Below are 12,194 nucleotides of genomic sequence, written 5' to 3' on the forward strand. Positions count from 1 at the left end.
GCGTTTTCCAGCAGTGCGGCAGGTCAGTCACAGTGAGCGTTAAGGTTCAAAGGTCACCTGTGGAGTACCGCAGGGATCAGTGCTAGGACCAAATTCTAGGAACCACTAGTAAACCTGCAGATTGAGAGCGAAGTGCTCTGTTAGGAACATGAGGAACAATCAGATCTCTGATATCAGATGGAGCTTGGCCATTTAAGGCTTTATATGTGAGAAGGAGGATTTTAAATTCTATTCTTGATTTAACAGGAAGCCAATGAAGAGAAGCCAGGATAGGAGAGATATGATCTCTCTTTTTCATTTTCATCAGAACTCTGGCTGCAGCATTTTGGATCAGCTGAAGGCTTTTAACTACAGTTTGTGGACTTCCTGATAGTAAAGAATTACAATAGTCCAGCCTTGAAGTAACAAATGCATGGACTAGTTTCTCAGCATCACCCCTGGACAGGAGATTGCTCATTTTTGCAATGTTCCTCAGATGAAAGAAGGAAATTCTAGAAACCTCTTTGATCTGGGATTTAAATGACAGGTCCTGATCAAAAATAACACCAAGATTTTTTACTTTATTATCTGAAATCAGTTTAATCCCATCCAAATGAAGTGACTGACTAATCAGCTTCTTTTTCAGAGACTCTGGTCCAAAGACTATAACTTCTGTTTTATCTGCATTCAGAAGCAGAAAGTTAAGAGTCATCCAGGTTTTTCTGTCTTCAGACATGCCTGTAATCTATGTAATGGGTTAGCTTCATCTGGATTTATAGACAGATATAGCTGGGTATCATCAGCATAACAGTGGAAATTAATCCCATGCTGTCTAATAATTCTACCAATTGGGAGCATGTATAAAGTAAAGAGAATTGGTCCTAGCACTGATCCCTGTGGTACTCCACAGGTAACCTTTGAGCATGAGGAAGATCTATCATTAACATGAACAAACTGAAAGTCTCTCCTTCCTTCCTTCCTTCCTTCCTTCCTTCCTTCCTTCCTTCCTTCCTTCCTTCCTTCCTTCCTTCCTTCCTTCCTTCCTTCCTTCCTTCCTTCCTTCCTTCCTTCCTTCCTTCCTTCCTTCCTTCCTTCCTTCCTTCCAGGTGTGTTGTTAATAAATATTCAGCTGTTTTGAACAGTTTTTATTCATAGCAATCAAAGCACACAGATATTAACAGGAAGTTTCTTTAAAATCTACTAATCTGTTTTTTTTCTGATAATTTCAGTCCAGGTTGAATATCTTGTTATGATCCAAACATCCTGCTGGGGTGTTCTATCTGGTCTAGCTCTCTACCAATCCTTCCTGGAGGTTCTGCTGTTTTCTTTAAGCGCACAGCTGGTAGAGCAACTTCTAGATCCTTTTTCAGGCGGTCTGTAGCTGAAGGGTCTGCATTCGCATGCTGACCTGGTCCTCGGGGCTCTGCTGGTTCGGTGGGACTGTGGTGGTCTGGTTCTGGTTCTGATGGAAAGACAGCAAAGTTAAACATGCACTGTGCCACTGGAGGCAGTTTCTCAGGTCTGGGTTCAGGATCTAAAGCAGGTTGGTTCTGGTCCAGGAATGCCACTGTTGTTTATTCCTAGACTTTTTATGCGTTGATAGCAAATGAGAACCAGCTGATCTAATATGTCTCATTTCTTTCAACTCTTCTGTTGCTCGATGGGTCGTCAAATAGGAGGAGCTTTTATCTGCTGCCTGTTATCTGTTCATCTCAGCAAGAAGGACCTGGAATTTACTGAGCGAGTCACGGTGCTGTCATTAATGTGTACGACAGGGGTCATCAACGGGCCCCCGGGCACCAGGGGGCCCTCAAGGACCACATGCGGTGCCCTTGACGTCTTCTGAAAACAGAACAACTCACCAGTTTAACATTTAATTTTATTCTGTTGCTATTCTTTTTAATCATCCTTAGATCATTTTATCATATTTAGAGATTTCAAAATGACAATATTCAAAAGAAAATTAGAAGTTAAAAGTTAACAATAAAAATGAGTTTAATATCGAGGGAGTTTAGGTGAACACTGACCCCTCTGGTTCACAGCTCAGTATTGGTAGCCCTGCTATGACTCAGTAGCCATGAAGTGGCTATCAGCCTTAAAAAGGTCGGTGACTCCTGGTTTAGAGACAAACAAATGCTCTGCCGTTCCTAAGTCCACCAGATCCTCCAGAGACGCTCCCGATTCAGGAAGTCTGGGAGCTACAGCTGGATCATGGTGGCTCCCCATCGTTCTTCTGTATGATCAGGACCCTAAACTGCTCTACTGCTTCATGGACCAATCACCTGGGCAACAGAGGTGAGGTGGGAATAAGCTCCAGAGGACTCTCCAGGGAGAGCACCAGAGGTGGTGGGAGGCCTGGACCAGGTCTTGAGTTCAGGAAGGAAGAATTGGCAGTTCTTCTACAGGTTAGATTAAAACTACCTTCTCTGTCAATATTTACTATTTTGATTGATAAAAAGTTTTCTCTTATTCTGAATTGTAGTTTATGGCTTCAGCTCCTAGATCAACATGGAAATTATTTGCTATATTCACGCTCCGTGTCAAGAGACCATTTTTCCTTCTTCCTGATTCAGAACCAACCTTCGACCTTTTCAGAATCCATAGATTCCATTTGCCACCAATATAAAACTGCCTGAACACTGGTCGCAACTGAAACGTGTCCTTAAAGGGTGTTCTGGGCTCAGCCCAGTCTGGCCCGGCGGTGTAGAGTTCTGTACCTGGTTCTGCTGCAGCTGGAGGCTGTACTGGGCTAGTGTGGAGTACAGGAACTGGTACTGCTCAGTGGTCTGGATCATCCCCCCCCTGCACCATACAGTGGAGATGAAACACCACATTAAAAAACGTCATGATGTTTAACATATATGGCCTGAGGTTCTGTTCACATAATTTCTGGATAGCAAATAAATGAATTAATTAGAGAAAATCTGATGACGTCATAAATCCCATCAAGAAGTTCAAGTGGGCGGTTCACTGGAAGAGGAGAAGTATGGGTCTACGTAGCTGTAGGACATCGGGTCATGACTGCGTTTGCAGTGGAGTGGGTCGCGTTCAGCAGGTCCGCTTCTCGGCTTCCTGCGTTGGCCCTCAGGCCAGCATTGTTCATATAGGGGTCGATCTCACAGGACTCTAATTTGACTTCATTGCTTTAAGTATAACTGTTGATGACCTCCATTCATTTGATGATCTCAATGTGAGGCACAGGGACAGATGTGGGACCCTGAGTCCCCCAGGTCAGCCCACACACCCCCAGGATCCAAGGCCATCCAGTGGGACCCCACCCTCCAGGACATAGAGTAAGATCTTTAACATCCTGAAACATTGCAGGAGGTACGGGAATGGCCCAAAAAAAATAAATCACCTCCTGAATGTTGGAACATCTGTACAATAGCTGGTGCTAACTACCACGGACCACCCCTGAAGTATCCTGATGCCGTGTGGAGTTTTTGAGCCTAAAAGGGAGCAGGGGTGCGCTCCCTTTTAGGCAGAACATCTTGGACCTGTGGTGAAATTACTTCAGATTGAACCCCATGAAAAGCCGGTGGTCAGGTATTAACTCTGAATGGGTCACTATCGGCCCAGACTTTTCTTCACACGGTTCTGCACAGCAGGTCAGATGGAATTAAAGAGGAAACTGATGAGCACTGCACTCTGAGTGAACCTTTAACTTATTTGTTTGGTGGATTTGCTAAACAAACTTATGGAATGGGTTTCACTTACGCTAACCCAGCAGAAACTGGAACAGGAAATCCTCACCTGTCGAGTCGGAGCTGACAGACTGTCTCCAGGATGTCCACGTTTCCAGTTTCTCTAAGCTGCTGACAGCAGATACTGCTGGCTATGAAGCAGCCTGTCCTCCCGATACCTGCACTGTGGACACAACATGAGAGGAGGTCTGAGGGTTAGACAACTCAAACATAATTCACCTATGAGAGGCTTTGGGGTCTCCTTCTATCTGTAAAGATTTCAAGGATTCATCTTAAGACACAGGAACCAATCATGTCTCAGTACCAGGCAGCTGCAAACAAGGAGCCTGAACACTCATTTAGTAAGTGGTGCTCGGATGAGCTTGTGCTCTTCCACTTTATCCAAGATCGGGTTGTGAGGCAGAAGTCTCAGCAGAAATACCCAGACTTCCCTCTCCAGTGACTCCTGAGATGCATCCAGGCAAGCCGAGAGACATATTCCCTCCAGCGTGTCCTGGGTCTTCCCCTGAGCCTCCTACCAGTGGGACATGCCTGGAACGCCTCCTGAGGGAGGCATCCAGGACCCCAGGATACTTGAACTCCTCTGCCTGAGAAAAGAACTCTCCCTCCCTCAACCTGAAGGAAGTAAGCCAGTTCAACACCCGAACTGTGGACTCAGACTAGAAGCAGCTGATTCTCATTCTGACCGGCTCTAAACCGGCTTTGAACCTCCCCAGTGCATGCTGTAGGTCTTGGCAGGAGGGAGCCAGAGCCACATCATCTGTAAAAAGCAGGGATGAGTTCTGCCGGTCCATAAGTTAGAACCCCTCTGGTTCTTGGCTGCACCTAGAAAATCTGTCCATTAAGGTTCTGAACAGATTTGCTGGCAGAGGGCAGCCCTGATGGAGCCCAACTGGGAAAGTAATACCGGCAATGTAGACCAAACCTCTACTTGTACAAAGACCAGATGGCCCCTAGTGAAGGGCACATTATTAAAAACTGCCGGGTACCTCATGATGCCGCATCACAAGGTACTCAGCCAAATGCCATCTCCAGGTCAACAAACTTTTCGGGCAACCAGTCCACATGTAATGGTCCACATTTTTCAGGGAGAAGGTAGGGTTTGTAAAGTCCTGGGAGTGAGTAAGGGATGAACATTAATGAGATCAGCGGGTTGTGTGTGTCTGTTCATGTGTGGAAGATCTCTTTCTTGTTGTGAGTAATTTTTACACCGCTCTACAGCTTTATCTGTCCTCTGGGCAGCGGGCAGCTTTTCAGAGGCAGCAGTTCTGTTCTGACAGGATGTTGGTTTGAACAGACTCGCCACTCTGGTTTGAGACAGACCAGTTCCACTGCTCAGTAGCCTGACCTCAAAAAAAAAAAAACTACTACAACAAAATTTGAAAACTTTCTGATGAGTAAGTGATAACACCAGGAAGATCTTTGTTCATTAACTTGGACTGAAAATCTGACTTTCTTTGTTTCACCTGGTAACAAATAGTACTCTTTGTAAGTAAAGTACAACTTGTAAAGAGAACCAGGATCATTGGTGTCAGTGAACGGAGATGACTTGGCCTGGAGGAAAGCTGTCATAGTGGGTCATCTCTGATCTACATACTTCTTCTGTTTTTACTGCTCAAGAACAGCTATGTTTGTCAAGAGCAGCTCATTCAACATGGATTCAAGACAGTATTTGAATTGTGGAACGGTACGAGTGGAAGCGTGGTCAAGGTGAAGGAGATAAGGTCATCGAGGAGCCCTGAACCAAACCATGCTTGCAACAGTGTGGCTAAGCAGAAGAGGGTAGATAAGGTGACCTCAGAACATCCACTATTCTTATTGGACCTGCTAGGAAGGCTTGTTTGATCCAAAACAGAGTGTTTGCTGAGTCTGAATGAGGCCTGTTCATATTTACACCACAAGGAAACTGGACCAGGAAGTGGAATAAGAACATGGGAGTCATTCAAATTCTTAGTCCAGTTGTTTGGTAGGATCTGTGGAATAAGTTCTAGAAAACAGGAGACTTTGGCAGTTTTTTTTTAAACACCAACCTGCAGTGGACAATGATTGGTCCAGGACCAGAGATGGTGTTTGTGATTGGTGCAGGGCTGCTAGATGGTTCAAGGGACTTCTTGTATGTCTCAACCTCCTCCACGAGTTTCAGCAGAGAAACAATGCATTCTGGAATGTGGTGGTCGGGCCAGGAGCTGAACCAGTAGTGTCTGACAGGACGATGGTCAGAGTTCATCTGATGCACAAAGGAAACAGAATCAGAAGAAAAGAAAAAGACAGGTGGAGAACAACAGGGCTAAAATGTCCTCTCAGGATTGGAGGGCCGTCTCTGCATCAGCTGGTGGACGAATTCTGGACTTGTGTTCCAAGGGGATGGCTGGAGGGAGTGGGATACTCCCTCCAGCCTGCAGCTCTAGATTTACAGCTCTGTCTAGCTTCCAGCTCTCACCTACAGTCATGATATATGCATCAGGACCACAGCTGGCCTCATGATACCTGCTTGCTGCTTCAGGAGTCCCACAAGCCAGTCAGGCTCAAAATAGACTCCTTCAGCTTGACAGAATCTCTTACTGCCGGTGTCCATCACCAGGTTCAGGGATTGCTGCCACGACAGGAACCTCAGACTCACTCAGACTCCATGTCTCCAGCCTCCTGAGGAATCTGGGAGAAGCTCTCCTGGAGGTAGGGTTGAACACGCCCCTGACCAGACGTTCCCAGCAGACCCTCACTGCTCGCTTGGGCCCTCACCTGAGTGGACAAAGTCAGCCATTGACCTGCAGTGTCCTGGTGGCCGGTGGACATCCTTATGCTTGAACAGGGTGTTCATTATGAACAATCTGAGACTTGCGCAGAAAACCAATAATGAAACACCATTCAGGTTCAGAGCTGGGGGGCGGTTGCTTCTTAAAATCACACCGCTCCAGGTGTCATTGCCTTTTACCAAATGGGCTTTGATGTCCCCCAGGAAATGGTTGGACTCCCCAGGAGGAGCGTTATTCTACACCCCCTACCCCAAGGAAAATAAAGGGCTGGTACTCTGTACAACTGTTAGGCCAAAACAACAGTTAGAGACTTCCCCCCTACCCAAAGGTGAGGGGATGCAACTCTCTCATACCCTCAGGTAAACTCCAACATGAGACAACTGCGGTCCCCCCCCGCAGGCCGCTCCAGAGTAGAAGAGAGAATAGCATCTCTCAAGTAGCTGGGTTCCAGAGCCCAGCCAATGTGTGGAGGAGAGCCCAACTATTTGTAGCCAGTATCTTTGCACCACCAGCACAGCTCAGGCTCCTTCCCCCCAGCAGTGGATATTCCATGACCCTATAGCCAGTTCAAGTGCCCGCAGATCCGGTTGCAGAGGTTTCGGTCTCAGATACTGCCCAATCCTCTCTGCACTGGTCCTGCATGGCCCAACCTGGCTGGGTCCCATGAGGAAGAACCTGACCACTAGGCTCTCGCTGACATGCAGCCACCTGGGCGGTCGCCAAGGCAAATATTTGGGCCTGGGAGGAGTTTGGAGAGGCAATGGAGAAAACTTTTGGCTGGCCTCAGAGCGATTCTGGCAAACCGTCCGGCGCCTCCGTAGTGGGAAGCAGCTCACACTGTTGTCATTAGAAATGGAGAGATGATGGAGGGATGGCTACTTGTTTAGCATCTAACTAGGAATGCGTGCCGTAGAATGGACCTCCACTTTGCTTAAAAACATCAGAGCTCCAACTAGAGATTGCTCTGGTGAATAGAATTGAAAGAGACTCCTGCATCGGTAGAATAGAATTAACTTTACTGTCTTTACATCGTCATAAGCGCAGAGCAACTAAATTAACTCTGCATTTAACTCATCCCTTTGGGGAGCAGTAGGCTGCCATTGTGCGGTGCTCAGGAAGCAGTGTGGGATTAAACGTCTTGTTCAGGGACCCCATAGTGGCCGTCCGTTGGGGTGGGGCTCGAACTCAGAATTTCTGGGATCTGAGCACAATGCCCTAACTTCTAGGCCGCCCCTCCCCATACGTCGTAGGAGCAGCCATCCGAAGGATATTCTGGGTTAACCTCCTTCATGATCAACGTATCTCACCTGCCATGACCCAAATGACTGACAATTCACACAGGCATTTTAACTCACATGAAAAGTTGAAGTATAAAGGTTTCAGTAGAGCAACTAGTTTTTAATCCTCTGTTATGATTCTACATAAAAGTCTCCCAGCAGAGTCAGAGTCTGCTGATAGAAAATCTGCAAACAAAATCAGATGATGGAAGAAAAGAGGAATAAAGCTCAAACTAATCAGGACGTTTTTTTCTCAGTTCAAAATGTTCCAACAAACAGAATAAAACACACAGAAAAAAAGGACAGTTCATGAAACCGAGAGGATATTTGATGAAAATAATCCATCAATAAAAAGAATAAGTGATTGTTGATAAGAAGAAGAGACAACTAGAGACAGGTTCAATGGAAAGGATTATGTCAGACTGAAGCACTGACCTAAAGGTGAGCCAATGGTGACACCTAGAGGCTGTTTGAAGAAATACAGACAACTAAAGGTCTCAGAACCACAGCTGAAATGTTCATAGAGAGGCAGATGAAAACATCAGATGACGGCAGAAACATTCAGCTTTAAAAAACTTTGATTCAGCTGATTAATATCCAGCTGTCTGGGATGAATATCCTGAAATACCAGGGTTTGAAACCCACGCAAAACGTTTAAATATGGCTTTGACATTTGGGATCTTCAGGTGTTAAACCTTAAAACATGCAGGATCTGATGGTCATCAGTGAGAAATGAGGAAATAAAAGCTTTGTAAGGCTAAGAGGTTCACATAATTAGCCTAATGTGTTACGTTCTGTTGGCTCCAGACAGTCATTCTAGGTTCTAGCTCAATCTCCGTCCTCCATCTTAACGTTGCTTCAAAACAGTGAAAACCAGTATGGACTCTACAGCTAAAGAGGAAAGGTTGTCTGAATAGTGCTGTCAGTGAGGAAGGAGGGAGGAAGAGGAAGAAGGATGCCTGCTATCATAGTTCCTTTAGTATATAATACAGCATCCACCACATAGGACCTAAACTAGGAGCTAAGGATAGGAGCTAGCAGCTAGAGATTCCTAACTCAGTGATGGACTCACCTGGATCTCCATGTCTGTGATGGTGAAGCCGTCTTTTTCTTGGCAGTCTTTAACACTCAGCAGGAACCTGCCGAATCGACTTGTCTCTCCCTCGTCTTCACCTTCCTCCCTCTGAATCTCCTGCTCCTGGCTCTCATCCACTTCCCTCACCTTTGGTCTTTCCTTCAGCCGGGGCCAGTACGGCTCACATTTCTGAGTAGAGAGTTCAATTCTGACCAGAGATTCTCTGTGATCGGAGCAGGCAGCAGTTAGCAGCAGAGGGAAACAACCCCCCTTACCTCATTGTTCTCCTTCAGTTTGGTGACCATGACGATAATGCTGCTCCCCTCCTGCCAGACCATGTCCCAGAAGTCTCCGACGGTGTGCAGCATCGGCCCCTGGGTGGCGATAAAGGCCTTTGGAGCCCCCTTGTAGCCCTGCAGGTCATAAATGATCTCATCTTATGTCAGAGCTGGGGGGCCAGTTTCATTCAGGAAACACCTTTTAAAGTCACTTGTGAAGCTGCTGAGCCTCTGCAGGGGGCTCCTGTTCATCACTACCTATAGCATTACCATGTATTACAGCTGGTCCCAGTGGACGGGAGCCTGTGAGGGTCCACAGTCATGGCCAAAAGTTTTGAGAATGATTCAAATGTTAATATTTACAAAGTCTACTGCTTCAGTTTTTATTACGGCAATCTGCATAAACTCCAGAATGTTCTAAAGAGCGATCAGCGTAACAGCAATTAATTGCAAAGTCAATATTTGCCTAGAAAATGAACTTTATCCCCAAAACACATTTCATGGTGATTGCAGCCCTGCCTTAAAGGAGCAGCTACCATGGCTTCAGTGATTGGTCCATTAACAGGTGTGGGTGGTGATGAGGACAGCGCTGCAGATCAATCTGTCAGGATTCAGTCAGAATGACGCCACTGGACACTTTAAACAGAGGCTGCTGCTTGGCATCATTGCTTCTCTGCTGTGAACCATGGTTATCTCTAAAGAAACACCTGCAGCCATCATTGCACTGCACAAAGATGGCCGAACAGGAAAGAGAATGGCAGCTAGAGAGATTGCACCTCAGTCAGCAATCTATGGCATCATCAAGAACTTCAAGGAGAGAGGTTCCATTGCTGCCAAAAAGGCTCCATTGTTGCCAAGAAAGACCAGCGAGCGCCAGGACCGTCTCTGAAAAGTGTTTCAGCTGCGGGATGGGGCTACCAGCGGTGCAGAGCTTGCTCAGGAATGGCAGCAGGCAGGTGTGAGTGCATCTGCACTGTGAGGCAGAGACTCTTGAAGCAAGGCCTGGTCTCAAGGAGGGCAGCAAAGAAGCCACTTCTCTCCAGCAAAACCATCAGGGACAGACTGATATTCTGCTAAAGGTCCAGGGAGGGGACAGCTGAGGACTGGGGGAAAGTCATCTTCTCTCAGCAATCCCCTTTCTCATTGTTTGGGACATCTGGAAAACATCTGGTTGGGAGAAGACCAGGTGAGCGCTACCAGCAGTCTGGTCTCATGCCGACTGTAAAGCATCCTGAAACCATTCATGGTGGGGTTGCTTCTCAGCCAAGGGAGGCGGCTCTCTCACAGTCTGACCTAAAAACAGCCATGAATAAAGAACGGAACCAGAATGTCCTCCCAGAGCAACTTCTCCCAACCGTCCCAGAGCAACTTCTCCCAACCGTCCCAGAGCAGTTTGGTGATGAACGATGCCTTTTCCAGCATGATGGAGCACCTCGCCATAAAGCAAAGCTGATATCTAACTGGCTCAGGGAACAAAACAGAGAGATGTTGGGTCCATGGCCTGGAAACTCCCCTGATCTTAATCCCATTGAAAACTTGTGGTCAATCATCAAGAGATGGCGGACAAACAAAAACCTTCTGACTAAATGCAAGCATTGATTGTGCAGAATGGACGCTATCAGTCAGGATTTGGTCCAGAAGTTGATTGAGAGCAGCCAGGGAGAAATGTCCTGAAGAAGAGGAGTCACCACTGCAAATATTGATCTGCTGCATTAACTTATTCTGTCATTAAAAGCTTTGGTTGCTCAGAATATGATGCAATTGCATTTCTGTATGTGATGACAACATCTGACATGGAAACCAGAGGGCAGCAGATCATGTGAAAATATAATATTTGTGTCATTCTCAATACTTTCGGCCATGACTATAGAGTGAGAATGAAGAGCTCCCTGGGTTGATGGATCCAGGCCTTATTCATTATGTTCCACAGGTTTAGATCTTCCCATTGTGGAGTAAAAAATGTTGAGGTATGTCTGTTCTTAGCCTCACAGTCTCCAAACGGAGGTCATGAGAGATCAGAATAAGTCACAGCCTCCTTCATGGCATGAAGGGGAGGACTGCTGTTAGTAGGAGATCCATCTGACCAGTGAAAGATAGATTAACCTAACGGGGAACGGCCTTGATGAACTCAAGTTGTTTTTCCTCTAAATGTTCAAGTGTGAGAAAGTTCTTTATGCTGGAGGTGGGTTGGTTCCCCTGGGGGGGGAGTGTGTGTGTGTTGGGATTTTGTAAAGTACAAAAGTATTTACTGAGGTTGCCTCAAGCAGAGCTCTATCTCTCCATCTGAGGACGTTAGATACATTTTTTCTTGCAAGAAATGCCCCTGCCTCAGCTTCTTAACTCCACACTAGGAAGCTGCTGAAAGCTGCTTTGCCTTGAAACAGGAGTTGGTTTAAGCAGGTCAACCATCACTTAGACTGTGGTTTCATTACGACAGCAGCAGACCAGAAACTTTGCATGTTAAGATACGACTGTGAGCAATCCCATGAAACCAGGAAGTAGGGTTAGCCAACTGTGGTTGGAAAATTTAGATTTCTCTTGTCTGATATAGTTAGTTATGCTATTTATCCAGTGAAAACTGTTTTTACTCAAATTGTTTAACCTGCAAGGCTGAGAAAATGTCTGAGTGAGGTTTTAGACAGAACATGCTTATTCCAAAGACAAGCCAAATTCCTTCTCAAGATTTGTGCAATTTGTTTTGACTCTGACACAACCGTCACAGTTTTTTCCTCAACATAAGTATGGGAGAAAAACTCTGTCTAGTCAGAACAGGGCTGATTACCGTACGGGCTGCATGATGAGCTATTCTCTTTTTGCAAAGATAAGAAAATAAAGTGCCGACTAAGTGAAATCCATCGATCTCCGTTTATTTAACTGGGGTGAATAGTTGAATACTTTTTTCCCGCTACACCCACCTGAACCGAGGTCAGATATCTAACATCACCCTGACTCCTGCTGCAGACAGGATCTGCTGCTGGGTTTGGGATCCGGGGGTTCACCAGGGAAGCTTGGGATCCGGGGGTGCATCAGGGAAGCTTGGGATCCGGGGGTGCATCAGGGAAGCTTGGGATCCGGGGGTGCATCAGGGAAGCTTGGGATCCGGGGGTGCATCAGGGAAGCTTGGGATC

The 12,194-nt window shown here is 46.3% G+C and overlaps 1 protein-coding gene across 5 annotated transcripts in view; it reads right to left on the reverse strand.

Moving 5' to 3' along the window:
- Positions 1 to 1,093: 1,093 nt before the first annotated feature.
- Positions 1,094 to 12,194, reverse strand: part of LOC119798343 (tyrosine-protein phosphatase non-receptor type 7-like) — a 44,423-nt gene continuing 33,322 nt past the window's right edge. For all 5 annotated transcript variants that reach the window (XM_038307800.1, XM_038307775.1, XM_038307767.1 and 2 more), the window contains 6 exons: positions 9,064 to 9,201; positions 8,786 to 8,977; positions 5,714 to 5,910; positions 3,733 to 3,846; positions 2,697 to 2,781; positions 1,094 to 1,441 (listed from right to left, as the gene is read on the reverse strand). In XM_038307800.1, coding sequence (XP_038163728.1) covers positions 1,346 to 1,441; positions 2,697 to 2,781; positions 3,733 to 3,846; positions 5,714 to 5,910; positions 8,786 to 8,977; positions 9,064 to 9,201 — 822 coding nt within the window. In that variant the 3' untranslated portion in view covers positions 1,094 to 1,345. The remainder of the gene's footprint in view (positions 1,442 to 2,696; positions 2,782 to 3,732; positions 3,847 to 5,713; positions 5,911 to 8,785; positions 8,978 to 9,063; positions 9,202 to 12,194) is intronic.

This window comes from Cyprinodon tularosa, unplaced genomic scaffold (assembly GCF_016077235.1).
Source record: "Cyprinodon tularosa strain WSP-4 unplaced genomic scaffold, ASM1607723v1 ctg1168, whole genome shotgun sequence".
Taxonomy (NCBI): Eukaryota; Metazoa; Chordata; class Actinopteri; order Cyprinodontiformes; family Cyprinodontidae; genus Cyprinodon; species Cyprinodon tularosa.